Source organism: Gymnoscopelus braueri, assembly GCF_963280865.1.
Source record: "Gymnoscopelus braueri genome assembly, chromosome: 4".
Taxonomy (NCBI): Eukaryota; Metazoa; Chordata; class Actinopteri; order Myctophiformes; family Myctophidae; genus Gymnoscopelus; species Gymnoscopelus braueri.
The window spans coordinates 38,465,754-38,489,050 of NC_137605.1; the positions used below are offsets into that span (position 1 = coordinate 38,465,754).

At 40.5% G+C, this 23,297-nt stretch overlaps 1 protein-coding gene across 1 annotated transcript in view; it reads right to left on the reverse strand.

Annotated features, from left to right (window-relative positions):
- The window catches only part of dnah5 (dynein, axonemal, heavy chain 5), a gene marked incomplete at both ends in the record, with an annotated part of 153,136 nt that overhangs the window by 92,591 nt on the left and 37,248 nt on the right, over positions 1-23,297 (reverse strand). Inside the window, 21 exon segments of the mRNA XM_080426081.1 lie at positions 1,208-1,384; positions 2,772-3,013; positions 4,990-5,136; positions 5,671-5,824; positions 6,718-6,825; positions 7,261-7,395; positions 8,810-9,004; positions 10,745-10,932; positions 12,585-12,692; positions 12,830-12,900; positions 14,012-14,184; positions 15,152-15,376; positions 15,826-16,038; positions 16,632-16,788; positions 17,233-17,396; positions 18,023-18,176; positions 19,463-19,662; positions 20,465-20,557; positions 20,707-20,854; positions 22,060-22,298; positions 22,874-22,936. Coding sequence (XP_080282207.1) covers positions 1,208-1,384; positions 2,772-3,013; positions 4,990-5,136; positions 5,671-5,824; positions 6,718-6,825; positions 7,261-7,395; positions 8,810-9,004; positions 10,745-10,932; positions 12,585-12,692; positions 12,830-12,900; positions 14,012-14,184; positions 15,152-15,376; positions 15,826-16,038; positions 16,632-16,788; positions 17,233-17,396; positions 18,023-18,176; positions 19,463-19,662; positions 20,465-20,557; positions 20,707-20,854; positions 22,060-22,298; positions 22,874-22,936 — 3,354 coding nt within the window.

Here is a 23,297-nt window from a genome sequence, read left to right on the forward strand (position 1 = left end):
TAGGCTATTCTGTTGGTATCAAATGGATTATATTTGAGTTATCTTACTTTGTTTCCTGAGAGGTTATAAGCATTATTGGGCATGCACATATTTAACCCCCCTCAGTGAATCTCTCTGAGTTGCAGTTTTCAAAAGGTGGGCAATTGCCTTTCAGCTTAAAGTGGTAGTGGTAGTAGGCGTAGTTCACATAAAAATAGAATTTCTATTCACTCCTGCCAGTTGAAACTTGGATACAGCTTTGTTTACCAAACAATATATGAGGAATTTGCCAGCAAAACTTTTTTTGCCAGCTTTCTCAGAACCAACAGAAGTCAATGGTCACAAAATGTGATCACAAAAATATTTCAAACAGCTTGTGCAGCATAATCTAAGTCTTTTGACACCAAAACAAATACGCGTTGATGCTCTGCTCAACACAAACGCAAAATCTCAACACAAACGCAAATCCCATGTTTACATAAAGAGCTCTATGTCACACAAACAGAAAATGCCTGAGCGTTTGCCAGCATGAATGCTGTATTGAATACGTGATCACAGTGAAATCATTTTGCTTCCGAGGACATGCGGTATGAGCTGTATGGAGTAATTTTATACACTTTTTGAAACTCTAACCATAATTGGTCAGATTGACTTAAGTTTTTTGTTTTGCATTTTGCTGCAAAGTTTTACTGACTTGTACAAGGCCATGGAGGTCATGTCACCCCTCTACCTCCCTTTGCTACGACACTCTAACCAACGCTCCAAGCGTCCTAGACTCTTCTCCCTCCTAGCTCCAAGCTGTCAAATGACCCCCCCCCCCCCCACAGGACTACAGACTGACTCCCCATTACTTTTCCACAACGGCCAAGAATGTTATTTAGATACTAGATAGCATGTTAATTTGACAGATACTATGCTGGTGTTTACCTAGTATCCTACAGTCGTTAAGACTTGTTACTGTAGCACTTAATTTAATTCTCTATTTACTTGACCATTTACCCTGTCGTTTGTTGACTAGGGTTCATGGCACTCACTCTGATCTTGCACTTGCAAGAGTGCCTTCTAACTGTGTGTTATGTGGAAATAGAAACTCTGTGTTTCAACTTACATAAGGGTGAGTAGTCTTTTGGGTGAATTATTCCTTTGAACTCAAATGCAAATGATTCGTCTCTGCATTATGTCTGACCGTAGAACAGAGTACTCAGAGTGAGATGACTCATCAGCCTACCTTCGGTGGTATGAGTCCCTGGAGCATGTTGATGCACTGCATGATGACAAAGGCCTCCAGTAACTCCATCTTAAACTCCAGCGTCTGAACACTGAAGGAATAGAGCTCGAGGAAAGAGGAGGAGAAGAGGTCCCTCAGCACATCACCCTCCTGAGGGGAGCGTTTCTTCAACCAGCCCTGAAAAAGTAACACATTATGCTTAATTTATAGGAAAAGAAGAAGACAGCCAGCACTCAGAAGTGAGTGCTGGCTGTCTTCTTCTTCTCATGATACTGTTGGCCCGTCTACCTTGAGCCTTTCATTTAATCCAGAGTGTTCATACTCTCTGTTCACATTGTTTAATTTATACTCAAGTTTAGCTATAAACCAATTTTACAGCAAAATAACACAAAGGCGCACTATAATATCTTTATTTAGTTTATCATTTTTCCACTGATGAAATATCACTCACACACACACACACACACACACACACACACACACACACACACACACACACACGCACACGCACACGCACACACGCACACTCATCTTCATAAATGTGACTACAGAAGCAACAATCCTGCTTCTGTATTCTCTGTGGAAAGCAATTTTTGCATAGACATCAACAGCTTTTTACATTGCTTTTCATGGTTCACCATGTTGTGCATCCCTCTCTCTCTGTACAAAATCAGAGAAAAAAGAGATCTTGCTTTGAAGCTATAGGCCGCCACCCTGGAGGAGTATTGCGAGTAGGCTTGTTCTTCTCTGCTCATTAAATCAGTTGCAGCCAAGTGCTCTGGGGGGTCAGTGAGCATGTGGGTGTCGACAGGGTCTTGGGAGCAATATGTATTTTGGTGTTTGGCACACACGTGGGCTCAGTGTGTGTGTGCACATGCACATGTTATCCATAGAAGTGGGTGTTCAAATGTGCTGTCAAAGCAACTGAATCCCTGCTGCTTGTTGCCTTTTAAAAAGATAATGAACAGTTGCAAAGGGATTTGGCTCAATGAACCGTCAACAAACCAGTATGGCAAGTTAGTGTTGACATCCAAAAATGAACTAAACTAAACTATAAACTAAATACATTAAAAAACATATCAAATAGTGATAATGAATGATTAGAATTAACCCATTAAGACCGGGAACGCATCTGTGTCATTTTAGATGTCTTTTGACTATTCAAAAATAGCAGATATACAAGCTCATAGCGCGGCAACGAGTGCCGCGCTATGAGCTTGTATATCTGCTATTTTTGAAAAATCGTGAAAAAAATATATATTCAAAGATTTGCACAAATTGTCAAGATTTTTCAAAAATAGCAGATCTGCAAGCACATAGCGCGGCACTCGGTGCCGCACAATGAGCTTGTATATCTGCTATTTTTGAATAGCCATAGAAATCTAAAATGACAGAGATGCGTTCCCGGATTGAATGGGCTAAGGTGGAGGTGAGGCAGGATCTGTACCGTACTATAGCTCTGGAGACTGGAGGCACTGAAGCACAGCATAGGGGAATGATTCATGTGCATATTACAGCCATAAACACTTGTTGAATAATTAATCATTTGGCTATATATATATACCTCCAGTATGGGGCTCCAGTTGAGCACAGAGGAGCTCATGAACACCATGCCGTTGCGCGAAACGGTGGCTGGCGAGGCGTTGTCGATGTTGTGTGGCTCAAACACCACCTTGCAGTTGGGAGCCATGGGTATGCGATCTCCGTTGGCCAGCGTCAGTGTTCTGTTGTCGTCCAACACCGAGTTCAGATTCTCAATCCATATGGCATCTACTGGGCCATCTAGGACTATCCAGATGTGCTCTCCTGAGAGACGAGGAACGAAAGAAATGTGGAAAATTAATTCTAGAAAGTGCAACATGTGGTCCAACATGACAGTTTGATGGTATAAGTATCGTGGATACTGCATGACAAGTACTTCATTTCAACAAAAGTGGCCAAGATGAAGATGTACTGTACAGTATGTAGCTACAGCATGAATATACACATACAAATAACAGAAGAATGGCATGTAATGAAGTAGAAGGAAACAAGACTTTAAGAGTACAAATGCCCTGCTAGTGGCCACTAGAGGCCGTTCTGCTCCTTACACCCAACTGGAAATTTTGGCCTGAAGGTGGTGCTAGAGGCAAGACCATGGGGTCACTCAAATAAGGGTAAGGGTTCATCTTCCAGGGAACATGAATGCACGCAGACAGAATTTCATGGCAATCCACCCGAAAGATTTTTGAAACATCTTGAACGAAAGCAGATCTTTTGGCCTGAGGGTGGCGCTAGAGGAAAGACCATGGGGTCACCAGAATCTGTAGGGTTGATCCTCTGCTGAGCATTTGCACAGCAAATTCCAAGGATTCCGGCCTGCAGTTTTTGAGATGTCTTGTTTGGAAGGAAAGAGTTGGAGGGACAGACCGATTGACCAACATTACAATCCTTAATGGATGAATTAAAAATGATTGGCTATTTACAATCTTCAATCTTGAATTAGAACCCTGCTAGCGGCAGGGCTCTAATTCAAGATTAAAAACAATGATTATGCAAGAAGAAGAAAAAAGCATATTCTAACATATCATAGCCACCATGTTTAATTTATGTGGAATCATGGTTCAACATGTGTGATCAATCTATGACTATACTACAGTATACTAGTATGACACTTGGAGACGGAGATGGTTCGAGAATAGACTTCTTTGGTAATGAAGACTTTGGGCTGAGTAAAAACAGTGGCTCAAAGCTGATAACAGCTGCAGCACTGCTAGTTAATGATGATATGATGAAACAAGAAAGAAAAGAGTGAAAAGAAAGAGTCAGAGAGGGACAGAGAGAATAAAGAGAGTAATTTAAAGGATAATGGCTGTCGGCCCCCCATTCGCTGAGATTAAAGGAATACTGTACATCTCCCTCTTTGCACAGTAAAATAGCATGTAAACAACGAAATACTGAAATACACAAACAGCCACACTTTTACTCACAAACTCAAGTTTTACTTGAGCAGAAAGCTAAAACATTCTGATTTGAAGGACCCCCTTGAAAACGAGATGCTGCATCTCAGGGGGTTTAAGCACAATTTATACTTAGTTGTAAAGTATAAAGCAGGCCTTATCCTTATAAATGTGTCATCTCTAACTCTGAATGTTGAGGCCAACTTTACCATAATTATTTTTATGACACGACATGAGTGGATGCAAAAGTGAAGCCAGGATCCCTTGTTAGCCACTTTACTTGGCTTGGATTTCCATAAACATTTGTGTGGACTGAATTCAGGTACACTCAGTCCCAGAGTAAGCTTAATGAGCATCATTCAACAAAATGGCAGTACTTGAAGTGAATAATGTTACAACGTAGCACCTTACCCAAGTAAAACTACATACTAATTGTTTATAGAGAGCCAACACAGTCTTATCTGCTGCTAAATGCTGATAATTAAAAACAATTATCAGCATTTTGATTTACCTTCTTCAAGTTAAATACATTATTCTAAATGTAATACCTTCATTGAAAAGAATCAGAGGATTGTTCAGAAAATAGAATCGATTGAATTATCCACTTAAACCCTACTGTGTATACTGTAGTTGAACAGGGTCCCCCAGGAGTATAACGTTTTTTTCCCCTATACTACACCAAAGCTCCTAATAGCCAAAAATAGCCAATCTACAAGCTCACAATGTTGGGAGCTTGTAGATATGTCCCAGAATAGGGCAGCTAGTGTTCATGTGATTAATCACAACTCAGCTCAAGCAAAAAGTCAAGAAAATCAATCCTATCAACATTGAAGTCCCTCAAACCTTTCTTGGCTCTCAGGGTTTTCCTCCAGAGCGTAGAGAAGATGCCATCCGTCCAGTCATTAGTGGCGACATCCAGGCGGCCAAACATTTGAGGAGCTGTGATGGCCTTGGGGTTCATGCGCATCTCTCTGTGCGGTTGGCCACAATCTGGCAGCGTGCAAACACACACACACACACAAAATCTGAATCAAGAATCATTTCAGATGCAGAATACTGAAACTGGCACAAAACATAACATATCATGTGACGCACTGTACATTATTACACAGACAACTGGATTTGATAGAATAGACACATAATTGAGAGTAAAGTAAATATTTACTCACTATAGTAGTATAAATCAGTCTTCTATAACTATAGCATTCAGCCTGCATTACATAGTGTATGGTTATTAGAGTGCTAAGGTGATGATGAGAGTCAAGCTGTGTCGTGTAATGGAACTGACCAGAGTTAATTACACAGACTAATGTACAGAAATAAGGTCAGGGCATTGTGCGACATGGACTTAATCCCCGACACTAATGTGCTATAGTGCAGTGGTTCTCAAACTGTGGGTCGGGACCCCCAGGGGGGTCCCCAAATAATTTTAAAGTAACAACACAATAAAATGGACATAATAGTAGCAGCGGAACTATAGACGGCGAGGGTAAACCTTGTTCAAACGTGCACGCACACACACACCTGTCATGGCCTTCATCAGTGTGTGTATACAGGTGGTTTTCCCAGCCCCGCTGGGTCCTAGAGCCATCATGCCATGTCGGACCCTCTGAGTCTCATACAGTTGGATGACCTTCAACTTCCATGGAGGGTGGCTGATGAGTCCGGCATCCTGAACCTGTGCCGAGACAGACACACACACACACACACACACACACACACACACACACACACACACAGACAGACAGACAGACAGACAGACAGACAGACAGACAGACAGACAGACAGACAGACAGACAGACAGACAGACAGACAGACAGACAGACAGACAGACAGACAGACAGACAGACAGACAGACAGACAGACAGACAGACAGACAGACAGACACAGTGTAATTGTTGCATTGTGCAAATCTTATTGTATTTTAATAGTACTGTCTTTACTGCTATTGCTATTATTGTATTGCTATTTTTGTGCTGTTTTTCATATTATTGCATTGTCAAGGGGCCGAGATCCAAGAATTTGACTCTCGTACTGAATATTGAATCTTAAATGCTGAATATTCAGTCTTCATGCAGTCAATATGCTTCTCCGGGGCATTTATATTCCACAATACTGATCCACATGTGACATAATATAATATATATTCCTTCATTTTCACAGCAAGAAAAACAAATCCCAGGACATACACAGCTTCAGGGATGTGGAAAAATTGCATTCATAAAAAAATGCAAGCAAACACACATTATGAGAACAGTAGACATGTGATGGCTGAGGTTTTCAACGCTTTCTACTTGCCACAGATACTTTAGAAATGGTACATGATGCAATGTTTTATTTCTTTCAGAGCAATATCTTGAGGCAATTATGGGTGACATGAAAGATACAGTAGACTGAGCATATCTGTCTCTGGCTCCCTTTTTCTTTCTGTCTCTTCTATGACTTTCGATTTCCTGTGTTTCTTTTCAATTCACCAACCTCTCCCTCTAACACAAGCGCACACGCTTGTGTAAGAGGCAGAGAGCGCACGCATACACACACGCACACACACGCCTCCTTTCTCTCTCCTACCTGAATGTCGATGGCACTCTCCAGTTCAGGGTAGCCTGCTTTATCAAGCTGGATGCCTGGGAAGAGGTCCTCTATCAAGCTCAGGAACAGTGGCTCATCCTCATCAATCTAATGGCATAAATACACACACATACGCACAAGCACGCACACACACAAGCACACACAGGCACACACAAGCACACACACAGTTCAGTGAAATGAACCGGGAGAGAACTGGAGAGTTTATCACGCCTCATTGAGAAAGAAGCAGGTTTACATGAGTCACAGCATGTGCGTGCAGAGCAGGGTTCACTGGTGTCCCAGTGTGCAAAATGTTATTTTATAAATTCACATGATTATACCAGATTACATTTTATTCCAGAGATCTATCCATCTATACTGTACATCTAGCGATTCTCAACCTCTTTCATTTCAAGGATCGACCCCCAGTTTAATGCATTAAGCCCTGGACCCCCCAATTGATACCATATACAGGAACCCCCTCAAGGACCATGCACTGGGGGTCCCCAAACTCCACTTACTGTTCTATTGTATACTACTCACCAGTTTAGACAGGTTCATGTCCCTGAGGACCCTCATGACGATGGTGGACTCTGTGTCGTTGGGGTTGGCTCGTTTGGCGGCACCCAGGGTCCGTAACACTGACAGGATGTTCCGCAGGCCAAAGTCATAGTGCACCTGGAAGCATGGATGCAGATGGGAGGTGTTAATTTAAACATACATACAGTAGTATTATACACAGTAAGACACTCTGTGTTAATTTAACTCAAGAGTGGACAAATGGTTTGTGTTGCTTACATGGGCTTGTGGCGCATTTGCATCTGGATAATCCATTTTGTGTTTATTTTTGTTTCTGTCTATTTTTTTCTTTTTTTTTTAATTCTATTTATTCACAATGGAAATCACATTCCATTGTTTATACCAAATATGAAATCATGTTTGCGTGTTTGTTTGTCTGGTCCGTTTCTTTATTCCACTGTATTTTTACTGAATTTTTGTATTATCTTTTGAAAAGGAAAATATGACAGCAATAACAACATGGGGGGAGGGTTGGGGAAAGGGAGAAAATGTAAAAATGTCTGACTGCCACTTGTTTTCTATTCTACGTGATTCTAATAAAGATATATATATATATATATTTAAATGAGTGTACAAATGGATAAATTAACACTGAGGGCTTTTACTGTGTACCTATACTTCATTAGTTCTAGATGCAGGACAGCTCATTAAAAGATCCACGCCTGTAGTAGTTCAGACTTGAATATTAATATTACAAGCACGAGAAATTACGGGGCAGAGGACAGAACATCAACTGAATACAAACTGCACAGCCTCAGTGAAGTCATGTGCTCAGTAAACCTGTCTCATCTTCTTTGTTAACTTCTTCTTCTTCATGACTGGAGTTGATTTAACCACGTGAACCCTAGCGTCCCCGTTCTGGGCATGTTGTCACGTGTTGTATCGTGGCTTGACACTGTGAGCTTTTAGATTGGGTATTTCAGCAAAGAGAAAAAAGGAGGATCGTATAGACCGCTATAAATGTAGTATATAAGGTTTAAGGGGTTAAAAAAGGTTAAATAGATAGCCACGTACATCATCCATCTGATTTCACCCTGGACAGTCCATTTCACAAGGACAGGTGTTTGTACACTGCTCTCATTTCTGAACCAAACATTAGTACATTTCTTTCTTTCTTTTTCAATATTGAATGGGGCTTTTTACTGCCTTTTACTGAGAGTCAGTAGTGAGAGAGAGACAGGAATATGAAGCACAGGTGTTGGCAGTTCTGGAAAGTCCTTGTGCAGTAGTAAACGTCTGTGGAGAATGTGTGGAGAATGTCTGAAGAGAGCAAACTCACTGTGGAAAGTGGACTGACTAAAGTAATCAAATGGCAGGTGTGTGGAATTTGCCAAGCAAGCCTAGGCTGGGGTTGCCATGGCAATCAATGGGCTGATTTGGGCCACGACCAGAGCCTTTTCTTGCGGTTCTGGACAACCGCCTATCTGGCCGACATAGAGATAGATTCGGTACATTTATTGTAAGAAGATGTGGTAGGCACTGGCACACTAACCATCAGTATATTTCTACGTACCTGCTTGGAGAGCTGTTCCTCACACAGCTTGTACAGAGTGAAGAACTTGCGGGCCAGGTCGATGTTATCTATGAACCCACAGCTGGCCAGTTTGACCCTGATGATGATCTGACGGTCGGGAACCATCATGGCCACCGATCGGAAGTTAATCTTCAGGTTCTCGGGAAGTTCCTGGCGACCTGCGTATCCTGGGTTCTGATCAGGTGAAAGATATAAAGATTTGAAATCAGAATCAGACTTGTGGTTTAACAGCAAGAATACAATAAACGTTACTTTGACTCATCCAAGAGTCTACAAATGTAACCCAATGGACTGATTACCTTTCTAGTAATCAGTCCATAGTATTTCTACACACTATCGAGTTATAAATGGATACATTTTACTGTGATACATTTTCACATACTGTAGGAAATAAAATAAGACATTTAACTGTCACTAGAGTCACACAATACCCCCAAATAAACGTTTTAATATGTTTTAAAACGTTTATATTATTATTATCTAATGGAAAAGACAATGTGAAATAATCTAATGATTTTAAGTCATGTACATTGTCTCTTTATAACAATCCAAAGAGATTACAATTTCAACAAAGCAAATTCCATTTTGTTTCATTAACATTGTTTTCCATTGCAAAGTTATTAGCTGCACATATTACAGTACATTTGGGGCTTTAATGAACAACACAGTGATGTAATCAGATAATCAGACTTTAGAGAAGTCATTATGCCTTCAGCAAGGGAAATCCCCCTGGACACACAGCTCAGAACCTACCTCTGCTATGCTAATATGCTCTCTCTGCACTGTACACATTCATAACAATCTCTCTAACTCAATATAATCTCTGACCCTTCTCAACAGCCCGCAAGAGTCATTCTGGGTTGCTCTATTAAATTATTTGTCTTGGGAGAGCAGATCGAGTGAACTGCGAGTTACTGAATAATGAATAGTTCTATATAACTTAATAATACCAAGTTATCTTGTTAAATATGTATAGTGCATAAAGGGCTGGAAAATAACCCATTTAACTTCTGCCCTGCACAATTAACCTTTATAATACTTAATTAGTGTTACATTTTTGCTTGGTGAATTCAATTTTAATGCTTAATAAATCAGTAAAATAGCAGGGGAAAGCCATCATTATTTACTTTAAGTGATACAGTATGTGAGGTGAGGCTTTAATTCCAGCAGGGTGTAATTAACAGAAACATTGTTCTTGTGGTATTTCTCAGTAGCTTAGTGGAATAGAGCAGTGGTTCTCAACCTGTGGGCCGGGGGCCATGATGCCACGAGGATATTGCAAATGGGCCCCCAAATAATTGGCAAAACATTAATATAACATTGATATTAAAACATGTACGTAAAAAAAAAACAGTCAACACAAATGTGTTTTCGTCATTGTATCGAGAAATAATACGTTGAAAGTATACTATGTTAGTCCCCCAAACTGCCACTTGAAATAGGTCAAATCGGCCTCATGATGGCGCTATAACAGGTCGATTCGCGTTTTTACCTATAATTGCACCGATCCGCGTAAAACTTTGCACGCACACTGCCTAGAATGACTATATACAGTGAGTCACATCTGCCTCCCTAGAGGCCAAGAAAAAACCTTTGCCCTTTCACATTTGCCTTTTATAGGGCCACCAGGAGGCCGACTTTTGTAAAACTGTTTTTTTATATTACTCCTTCAGATTCGAAGAAATCCCACCCTTTTCACATTGGCCTATTATGGCGCCACCAGCAGGTCGATTTTTGCAAAACACATTTTTGGAACGAAATGCCTCAAATCATGAACACAGCGTCCGATTGCCCTGAAAGGCCTAGGAGGAAATGTTACTAGTATAGAGCCCTGAGGGACACCGCTCAACAACGTATGGGGTTTAAGTGTTTTTTTAAACTGAACGCTGAAGTGTCCCCTGCCCTGATCCTCACCATGGTGAGGAAGATGCCGAACTCTGGATTCATCTCCACATTGTCCCCGTCTGTGAAGATGAAGTTCCTGCGTCGCTCCTTCTTGCACGTGAGGACGATGGCGATCTGCTGAGCCGCCACCGACAGCACGGGGAGATTGATGCGGTTGAACTCATCGAAACAGCCCCACGAGCCAGACTGAGCCAGACCTGGACACAGCATTCACACATACTTGAGTGTTAACTGAACTCTGAGAGTGTACATCTGTACATTATACACTCAGGAAATGAAGAGAGAAACATAATCTATGTTCCAATGGATTCAATGTAGTAATTATTTAGTCACAATTCTTACTTTTCATTGGTTCAATATGTATAAAACCCACAGACAGACTATATCAATTTCACTTTCACTTTCAAAATCCTTCAAAAATATCTCGCAGCACATCGTAATGTGTTGCGCTGTGAGATAGTAGATCAGCTATTTTAGAAACTTTTGCGTGACACTCTTGTAGGACAAAGTAGGGCATTAATTTAATAGATAGAAAAAATATATATGAAATATAGAGATAAATAATATTGGGTAGCACTTGCTATGCATCCATGTGTATAACGCATTATACACATACTGATAAGGGATTGTAATGCTGATCATAATCCTTTATAATCATATTTATAAGAGCTTATAAATAATCATAATGCTTTATAACCATAACCATAACACATTATAAAGCTTATTATAAAGACTTATACGTTCAAGTATAAATGCATTGTATTATGCTTATAACATGTGATGATTAAAGTTATAAATATTCATAACAACGTATAATGCAATCATAACACATTATACAGCATGTTATAATGACTTATAATGTCAAGTATTATAATACTTCATAATTGCTCCCCACTTTGTAACCCTTGCTATGCAACCCGAAATTAATTCTCATAGTTATAATCCATTATAATCAATTGATAATGCTCTGCTATAATGCATTATAATCACAGTTATAATGCATTATAAGTGATAATAAGGCATTATAACAGTTATTAAAATGCGTTATGACAGTGAGTATAAGGCATTTTAGACATTGTAATACAGCATTATTAAATGATCATAAAGTAACAAATAGCCACTTATAATAACTTATGATCATAGTGTAATGCATTATAACAGTAATTATAATGCATTAGTACAGTGATTTAAAGGTGATACACATGTAATAATAACACCTTATAAAATTATCATAATGTCCACTTTATAATAACTTATAATCACAGTATAATGCCTTATAAGTGATAATAAGGCATTGTAAACGTGATAATAAAGCCTCATCAAATGATCATAAAGTAAGAAATGACCACTTATAATAACTTATAATCGTAGTATAATGCATTATAATAATGCACTATAATAATTATGACACATTATAACAGTGATAATAAAGCATTATCAATTGATTATAATGGATTATAATTATGATAATTAATTTGGCAGTTTAGCATCAATTATGAAGTATTATAACACTTGATACTTATAAGTCATTATAAAATGCCTTATAATGTGTTATGGTTATGGTTATAAAGCATTAAGAGTATTTATGAGCTCTTATACATCTGATTATACAGGGTTATGAGCAGATTATAATGCCTTATAAGTATGTTCATGATGCGTTATACACATAGGATGCATAGCAAGTGCTACCTAATATTGTATTTTGGTCATTGCATTACATGGACTACAACTGCAAATGTACCATATTCCAAATCTTCACATTATTGTCGATTGTTCATTTTATCATTGCGAGTTATTCATACAGTATATTGTAAAAATATATTTCATACAAAAACACTACGTCTCTCACCTTTGAAAATCCTTCCCAGACCTCTGAAGTCCATTTGGTCAGAGCAGTTGAAGACAACCACATACTTTCCGAGACAGCGGCCCATGTCTTTTGTGGTTTCTGTCTTACCTGACAAGCAAGCAAACATAGGATTTCTGACACCTCGGTTTTCAGTATTTACCTTTAGAGCAGTGATTTTTACATTCAATTCAATTGTTTTTTGAATACGACAAGAGTTAAATTAACACTCAGGATCAGCCTTATACCTGTTCCTGCAGGACCTGCTGGAGCCCCTCCCATACTCATGCCCAACGCTTGGGCCAGAGTGATGTAGCACCTGGAAAATACACACACACACACACACACACACACACACACACACACACACACACACACACACACACACACACACACACACACACACACACACACACACACACACACACACACACACACACACACACACACACACACACACACACACACACGTTGTGAGCTTGTAGATCTGCTATTTTCACTTTGTTTTTCTTTTATTTATGAAATTCTATTGAAAAATGTTTGAAATGTGTTATCAGTTTCTGAAAATTTTAGATTATTTTACATTTTTGAGCATCATTTTGAAATAATAAACTGATATCGAAACTGAAGGAAACTGATAACTTGTGACCCATAAAAATGGGTCCGCGACCCAAACATGGGTCTGCGACCCACTGTTTGGGAAACTAACTGGCACTAACTGGCTGAGCCACCTGGCACCAAGGCCTCGATTCATTTTCATTTCATCCGACATGGAGGCAGGCAACATCAGAGAGAAAGACAACGGGGTGCAGAGACACAGTAGAACAGGGATCCAGGCATTAGGGAGTGCTGAAGGCCATGAGGCCTGGAGGATGCCACTTCTCTGGGGAGCCGCTGTCTGATGTCTGCTGGTGGCTCCATGCTGCTGTCTGTTCTCATCTATTTTCTCTCCTGTCTCTTCTCATCTTGCTCTGTTCCTGTGTGCCCCTGCCTGTCCGTCCGTCCGGCCGTCTGTCTGGCTGCCTGCCTGCCTCTGTCTCTATCTGTGGATGCATCTCCCTCCTGATTATCCACCTCTCTCGCCCCCTGTGTTTATCCCCCTCTCTTTTGTACCCTGTCAGAGACAGAGGTGATGACCGTTATCTCAGATCTCATCCCTAACGACTCCCTCAACGCCTCCTCTCTCCTCTCTCCTCTGCTCATTATTTGTACCCTATCCGGTCTTCAAAACCGCTCTCCTCTCCTAAAAAAAAAAAAACACACATCCCGTGTGTGTGTGTGTGTGTGTGTGTGTGCGTGTGCGTGTGCGTGTGTGCGTGCGTGCGTGCGTGTTCTCTACCTGTCAAGCCCAAGGACCTCCCCTTAGTTAGACTAACATTTTCGTCTGGTATCGTTCTGTCAGTGTGTTTCCGTGTGACCACGTACTGTACCTGTCAGTCAGTGGCGTGATGACCAGCCTGTCAGTGCATCCCAGGAACTCGTTCTGGTAGACAAAGCCCACGTCTGTGATGTTGATCATCATCCTGTCGGAGTCCTCGTTGAAGTAGAAGCGACACTGCTTCAGCCACTCAAAATCGCTGGGGCTCTTCACATGCTGCCGGCACTGTAGAGAGAGGATAGGCAATGGGTGCAGAGGTGAATCAGGGAATTGGGGACAGAGGGGAGATGTGGGGCGGCAGAAGAAAGTAATGGGAGATGAGGATTAGAGGGGATGAGGTGAGAGAGAGGTAAGGTGAAAGGGTGGACAGGAATAGAGTAGGGAGTAGAAGGATGTGAGAGCAAAAAGAAGGGAGGCAGAGGGGGGAGGGAAGAAGGAGAGAACGTAGAGGGAAGAATGGAGAAGAGATAGGGATGAGGAGAAAGGCAGTGGGGGGGGGGGGTAAAAAATGTAGGTGAAGTCAAAGAGAGAAAAGAAGAAGGGGGACACATTAATAGTATAAGGTGACAAGAGAGAGAACGTTCAACAAACCAATGGAGGATAGGGGAAAGGAAGATAATGAGGGTAGGAATAGAAGAATGATGGTGAAGTGAAAGTAGACAAAAGATGGAAGTGATTTGAAAAACGTCCTCCACACTTTTTGACTAATGGGTGGGCAATTTCTAAAGAAGCAATAAAGACTTTAAGTGAGGAATTCCTGCAAATGTAATATTTAATTTGTACCACACTCTCCTGAGCTTCAAGCTTGGAAACAGTGATTAACTGCAACATTTGAGGCCAAAATATTTCACTACATTGGTAGTGAGGAAAGTTAAGCGGAGCGGAGCAGCAATGCCTACAAATCCAGCATCATCCCACTGTAAGAACATTTAATAATTTATTTTATCATCTGAATTTGTTCTTTGGTACGGTCAAAATGTTTTGTGTGTTTGGAAACATGTGGTAAGGCATTACGCATTACGTTACATGGCTTCTACTTGGAACTGTCCTATTCTTTGTGCAAAATCAATAGAGTTACCGAGTGTCAAAGTGGGTGCACTCAAAGGCCTTTGTTTGCCTGGACACGAGGCGGAAAGCTCCTGTACACACCTAACAAATGTCATCATCCGACTATCTATCCTGCTCTACTCACCAGGTCATCAAATATGTCCCTCTGGTGGACATGGATGGTGATGAGTGTTTCATACTTGGTCCTCTCCACAGCCCCTAGGTCTCTGGTGGTCATGTCAATCAGTGTATTGAGCAGATCCAGGAACAGCTGGTTGGTCTTGGCCATGATGCGCCGGTCATAGCGTGCGTTGGTCAAAGCCTCCTCAGAGTCCCTTGTCCAAATCATCTGGACGCCCAGCAAGCCCACCTTCAAACAAGGACGAGATCACTTGGAGATTATATACGATCTTATGACATTCATGGAATTGTGAAAATGTAGCAACACTTGTTTTATGCATAAATCACGGCACTGAAATTACACTTTGGAGGCCCTTTGGACCTAAGCCATTCTGCACAGAGCTTAGAATTAAATGGATTGAGTGACAATAGAGAATCACCTTTATTAGCCAAGAAGACAATATTATTATTATATTATTGGCGGTACACAGAGGCAAATGCAGTAAATACAAATTTCTGCAAAACCCTGGCTCGGCATGAAGATGAGACTCAACGCTGATGATAAAAACTGAATCTGACTTTGATTCGCTTCTTACCGTATAATGGATATAGGTAATATCAACGTGATCAGTTTAAACACAAAATTAAATACACTCTTTGGCACGAAATTTGATCTGAATGTGATTGTGTTTGACCCACCTGAGAAGGGAAGGAGTCGAGGAATTCGATGAGCTGGAAGCCGGGCTCCTGGATGGTAAGAGCAGCCTGTCGGATGACCATGTGCAAAGATCTCTGCGATTCCATAAGCAGAGCATGGAGCCACACCTCCACGTTGCCCTCTGCTAAAACCGGACGCTCAAGATTCACGGTCTCCCCTTCCCGTGATGATATGGCCATAATACGGTCATAAACCTGGGAAGTTAAATCAGTTTTATTGTTACGTTTTATTGTTATCACAGACTGAAGTGTTAAGGACTGTTCAATAATTACACTTTTTTTTCAAACTCATTTGTATCATGAGTACACAGAATATGACATGCCGATGATTATTATTTTTGAAAAAAGGTTGATTTTTCACCACAAATAAAAGCTTCAACCTGTATGAATGGGGCTTCACCAAATTAATAGTTTGATGCAAAATATTCACAAATATTCGATCTCTTTAATTGCTACCGGTAGCCTACATGCTCCCGGTATAAGGACCTTAAAGTAATGTGAGGGAGAATTCTAGTTTGCAAAGAAATGTAGCACTCTATTCTATTCTATTCTATTCCTACAGTGTGGAGTGACACTCTTGCTTAATTTATACTCCGTTGTACGACAACGTGCAATCCGTAAGCTTATAGATCTGCAATTTTGCCATGTGCACAATAAAGTATAAATCAGGCTTCTGTGGTTCAAACCATGGTGCCACGTGGTTCTTTTCACTTATTCACTCATTTCACTATCGGAGAGAGACAACAAAAAGGGAAAATGTGTGCCGACTCGTATCCCAAACGATGTACCTTGTCATGGAAGCGGACACACTTTATGTTGTCAAAGACGTTGAGGAGATGGGCCTGGATGGTGTGGGAGTCAGAGGCCTGGCCTAGGATCTCCAACAGGGCAGGGTCCGAGACGAAGAAGAAACGAGGGAACAGCAGCCGTTTCTTCTCCAAGTATCTGGAAGAAAGAACAGAACAACGCAACATCTCATCACAGCTGAAAGAGAACATCATACAGAAAATGGTTGGTTTGGTTGAATGATGTACAGTAGCTGGAGAACATAGTAAACCCAGAAATGTAAACAATAAAACGTGTTTATGGAAATTGCACCAACTGGGAATTTGTACAGCAGAAAATTCCAAAAATAAAAGGCAGTAACAGAAGATACAGAAGATTTAAAGTGTAAAAGAAAAATATATCGTGTTATTTTATGTCTAAATTAAAATAATCATTGAAACAGAATTAAAATGTCACTTTTCTTTTACTTTCTGATCAAGGCTTTCTTAATTTTTATTTGAGATTTTCTTTCTTTTTTCATGCCCGTCATCCTGTCACCTTGTTTACGATGCGTTTTGAGAGTGATTATTTCAGTTTAGTTGTGAATGATTCTTTCCCACTCACCCTGTGAGTGATTTCTGACAGATCTCCAGCTGCTCAAGGAGGTGAGGAAGCAGTTGTCCCATGGTCTCGTCTCCCACGCATGACTGCACCACGTTGGGCATCTCATGGGCACGCGACATGATCTTCACCCATGCCTTGTCGATGTTGGAGAAACGCTTTGCTTCCTAAGGCGGTTGGGTACATTAGTTAGCCACTCACATCTGATTTGTGTGGTACACGGTAAAACTGTGTTAATTTATCCATTTCTAACCCTTACAGGTCCATTTGGTTACAGTTGTACACTCACATTTAGATTACGGTAACACTGACGATATCAGTAAATAAGTAAGTTACCCACTTTCACTAAAATATATATATATATATTTTGTATGGATGTAGACAATGTTCGATGTACTTCTGAAGGTATGGAATATTACTGTCAGAGATTAATGTCAGATGGTTCTGAATTTTTATTCGCTGCCAAAACCCTATTTCCCCAAAATATTAGGTTCTTAAAGGCACATTAATCAGGTTTGGTTAGATAAGAAAGAACAATACAATGCAAGCAATGATACCGGATGCATTTTGTGTGTGTGTGTGTGTGTGTGTGTGTGTGTGTGTGTGTGTGTGTGTGTGTGTGTGTGTGTGTGTGTGTGTGTGTGTGTGTGTGTGTGTGTGTGTGTGTGTGTGTGTGTGTGTGTGTGTGTGTGCACATGGTGTAACCCACATGAACCTAATTTGTCCTTGGGATCACAAAATCTATAATAGATAAAAAACCCTATCCAATTGGGTCCCCTGTAATTGAATCTACCTTAGGCAGCTGTTTGGCGATGTCTCCTCCTACAAACACAGCCTCCAGGTAGATCCACAGGTTCTGCACGGTCATCCAGTTCTCAATTATGTCCGTGGTGTTGGACAGATTTTGCACCCACTTCTGAATCTGGGTCTTGAAAGGAGTGTTGTATCTGCAGAGGTCCAGTCAGGATAAATAACTTCACTTAACCCATTAAGACCGGGAACGCAGCATCTGTGTGTCATTTTTAAATTTCTTTGGGCTATTCAAAAATAGCAGATATACAAGCTCATAGCGCGGCTATGAGCTTGTAGATCTGCTATTTTTTTTTTTATCATGAAAATGTGTGCAAATATTTTATTTTTTATTTATTTTTGCGTACATTAGTAACTCAAATCTTTGCTTCTGGAACTAAATATTTTACAAATGTTCGCTTAAAAATATATATATTCCAAGATTTGCACAAATGTTCACGATTTACAAATCGCAGATATACAAGCTCATAGCGCGGCACTCTGTGCCGCGCTATGAGCTTGTATATCTGCTATTTTTGAATAGCCAAAGAAATCTTAAAATGACACACAGATGCGTTCCCGGTCTTAAAGGGTTAATAATCAGGCTGACAGCATTACATTACATAAAACGTAGTTATAGCTTTGCAAAAGGTTGCATTATCTGACAGCAATAATGGCTTGTATTAGCAATCTTCCCGGAGGAGACATACTTACAGTAGCACCCGATGTAACGATCAGGTTAAATTATGTCATTATCTGAGTGAGGCGATAGTTGGTGCAATTACAGTAAACCTAAACTGCCCAATTAACTTTGCCTCTTCCCGGTATCAATCTGTTCTATCACCTATTCCACTATGTGGTGCATTTTAAGGGCCATACTGAGTGTAGGCGTTTTAGCAAGTAGAGGTGCTTGACTAGAATCAAAGATCAGTGTTATTCAAGTTGACAGTGCAGGAGGCAATACTAGTCTGAGATAAGCAGCCAATTATATATAGGACATAGTGTATTCAGCTACAACCAAATATAGTCAATTAAATCAGCAATTAATGCAGACAAGAAATCATCTCTATATCACAGAAATATTTTTGTTGTTTCACTACAGTAAAGCAACATATTAGAAAGGTGAAGTGACACGTTGTGAGCTTGCATTTGACAATTTTTTAGGACGAGATTTGGTGCAGAGGGGAAAAAGTAGGGGACAAAGTATAGTACGGCATGGAAATACGGCCAGCAGTTTTTCGATATCTGTTGTTTTGAAGTAAAGTGGACGGACTAACTGGCATTGCCATTCTTAGAGCGTCAGCACTAGCGGGGCAAGAAAATATATCGACCCACGCTGCTCTTTTACTGTAACACAAAGCCTGAGGCATCTCAACCTAATAATGCTGTTCCCAGTGACTTTTATGCTTAAATGATACTCCGTCCTAAGACGTTGTTCATGTACCTGTTACTCATAAGTGAGCCCAGCATCATCAGGCTGTCTTCCATACTGGTAATGATCTCTGATGTGCTGTCGCCTCTCAGGAGCAGCTCTCCGCGGGCCTTGAAGACAGCAAAGGTGAACGTCTTGTTGTCCCACTCGGCGATGACCTGCTTCAGCTTTTGTTCAATGTCCCGCTCCTTCACTGCACTGATGCAAATGTCCTGCAGCAGAAACCCAAAGATTTATCAAAATGACAGCAACAGCGCAAACACGCGTATTAATCAAATATAAAGTCACCCTGCTTACATACAGTAACTATAGATGTGGCAACTTGGGGCACTAATTGCAAGTCACTGGGGCATTACAAAACCCATTTCATTTTAATAGTACATTTTATTATGTCTACAGTCTATCTACCTCCACCTTATATGTGGATATATATCACTACTAATACAAACTTCTGAAGCTGCATATACTGAAATAGGAGCACGGTCCACATGATTCACTCACCTGACCATAAAGATATCCATTGGATTTAAACAGCATAATATAAACTTACCACATCACTATAACTGTTTATATAGTTGATTTAAAAGCCTGAATGAAAGGATTTAATCACATAGGTAGGTCTACTGTATCTAACTGATGCCAAAAGCTCCACCTTACTGAAAGATTGAAAGGTTGACATAAAAAATAATTTGTGACTTTGGCACATTGTACAGTCTTCTACTTTAAGGGCACGCACTTAAGCATTAGATCGTTTTAGTGTCAGAAATTACTTAATTGCACATTCATATTCATGAGGTGGTTTTCTGTTTTCACTTGATTCGTCGACACCTAGTGAGATATGTCAAAATCAATAGTCACCTGTCCAGATTATTCTTATGTTGCTTCTCATATCCTCTTTAGATATATATATATAGTAGCATAGAATCCATGTAAAACAAATGATAAATAACAAATAAAAAAGCACCACATAGCAATACTGTAACCAGTAGTTGTGTAAGACCTTTCCACACTTACCTCAATCTCCTCTTTGTACCTTAGAAGTGGAGCCTCCATGATGTTACGCAGTTTGAATGCGTCGGTCTCCACCTCAAAGCTATGCCCAGTCACCTGGCCCAACAAACACGTATTTTAATTATAAAGTTCCAAATTAGGCTGTTACACAGCAGCCATTGAATAACTTAGCATACAGAATAACACATGAAACATGTACATTGGCTCCTGTCTCAGTGAATGTCTACAGTATGTGTGGTCGTCACCTCAGTGATCCTCTTCCAGTGGCGGGCCATCATGGCCTTGTTGGTCATCAGCTCCAGCAAGGGGCAGCACTCACTGAATTCATCGATAGTTTTTTTCAGGTCTAGAAAGGCCTGCCACTCCTTCAGGGCACGGGGCAGCTTACGACATCTGTAATCAAAACAAAACATTATGAAAAAAAAACACTAATACAGTTAGAAGAGGCTGTGTGTGTGTGTGTGTGTGTGTGTGTGTGTGTGTGTGTGTGTGTGTGTGTGTGTGTGTGTGTGTGTGTGTGTGTGTGTGTGTGTGTGTGTGTGTGTGTGTGTGTGTGTGTGTGTGTGTGTGTGTGTGTGTGTGTGCAATAAACAGATGAGTTATGTGCCTAGCAGCAAGTGTCCAATGGGACGTCATTTAATTAGGCAGATATCATATTAGCTTAACAGACTTTTAGCTCTCATTATGCTGATAAGAAGGCAGAGCAAAAGGTAACAGAAAGGTTAACCACAAAACTAGTTCACAATGGCAAGAATACGGTCTTCCCTAGACTGGAATATCTCTTTTCTTCTTTTATCAGTCAGACGTCATTACCTTCTTCCAATTTCCAGTGTGATGGGCACAAAGCACAGGCCACATTAAAGGACAGAGCCCGCAGATAAAGACGATGGGTACAGAGAGATTGAAATCCTTCAGAGCATTCATGCAAACTTAATGAAACACATAACACTATAGCTTCAGGGGCAGGCCCAGACATCAGGCCATGGCGTAAATGGGATATTGAGGTGAAAAGCAACTACACAGCAAAAGTTCTTCTTCTCTACACAGCAACACTTCTTCTTCTTATTCTCTACACAGCAACACTTTCTTCTTCATATTCGTCTTCTTCTCCTCTGCTTCCTTTGTTCCCATATTATGTTGTTTGACATGAAATTCTGGGCGTGTGATGGTGTGATATTGTGTGATGTTGTGTGAACACGCTAGAATGTCCCAAGCTCAGTTTGTTTGATGAAACACGGAAAAACATTGACACCACTTGCAGATTAAAGTTTTGCTGTTCACTTCATTTCTCTTCACCTCACTCAGCTGATGGACTGGTTTACAATGGAATATACAAGCTGCATAAGGGTGAAGGGGCATAATCGAAAGTGATCACAATGGGCATGGGCATCATCGAAAAAAATACTGCAGACATTTTGTCATGATAATTATAATATAGACCAGTATGTTTTATATAAACAACTTAAACCCTATATACTTTGCTGATGGGAGTCTTGATCTGCTATTTTCACCAATTGTTCACCTACATGCCCAGAATAGGGACAAACTGGGTTCATGTGGTAATTCTGTCCCACGTGTAAATACACCTCTTTTCTTACCTAGTCTGGAAATCCTGAAGCTCATTGTTGACCTTTTCAATCTGGATGTCAACCCACAGAATGTCATAGTAACCATTGACCGTCTCGATGACACTGTTGTACAGGCCGTACAACTTCTGCAGCAGGGTCAACTGCTTCCTGATTTCCAACAGCTGTGGATGCTGGGTAACAGAAAGTCCAAACAGCTCCTCGCCACCTGTATAGGTGATGTACTTCCTGAACAGGTTGTCAAAGCGATTCTGAAATGGAGAAGGGTTAAGAAAACAACTGAACATCAATATAGTTTGATAATAATCATATTACATGACATTGCACGTCATATTACAAACACTGTATTCTGGCTTTGTCAAAGTACCCCTTTTATGCCCATATATGGAGATCCCTGATGTCATCAGTATATGCCCATATATGACGGTTCTGGACAACAGAATATCCATATAGGCTATGCCTATATATGGACATATCAGTCGGATCGGCAGTTCTGGACAACCGCTTATCCGAACGACTCGACAGCGGGCACAGCACTCCCTTGAGTCCTTGCCGGTCGGTCGTTTCTATAAATGAGCGAGAGTCTGAGTCATAGTGACGTGGCCGTGGTACGACTAAGTATAAAATGCTTAAGTGGTTAATCAGACAAATCAATTAAGTAGATTATAAAAAATATATTAGAATTTTTCCACCTTGATTTATTGATATATAAAATAATTTAATTAAAAAAGATTATTAGATTAATCGGAAACGTAATCGATAGAATAAGATAGAATAAGAAAATAATCGATGGTTGCAGCCCCGTACTAGATGGTTATCCACATACCTGAAACATGATGAGCCTATCACTGGCATCTTGAGGAGCAAGCCCCACCACCATGGGGCCATCCTAGATGAGAGAAAGTAGGCAATGTCTGCAGTTAAAAACTAGACCCTTAATAAGGCCATATTAATTATGCACTGTAATTAAAATGAATGACTGGGAGGGGAATTAATATGCTATTTGTGGTGTGTGTGCATGTGCAAAAGACTGAGATCTCACAGCTTTAGGCTGCTGGTTTTTATATCTAGTAGTCTCTAGGATATGTGCAAAGGTTGGTGGTAAGATGATTTCAGTAGGTCAGAATGTACAAAAAGGAGGCTAAACATTAGAACAAAGTGTTGCTCAGTTATGGGTAGCCGCCAAATCTGGAGAAGACACTGCCATCTCTGCTACATTATCTTAATATAATGATTATCTTAATAGTAGA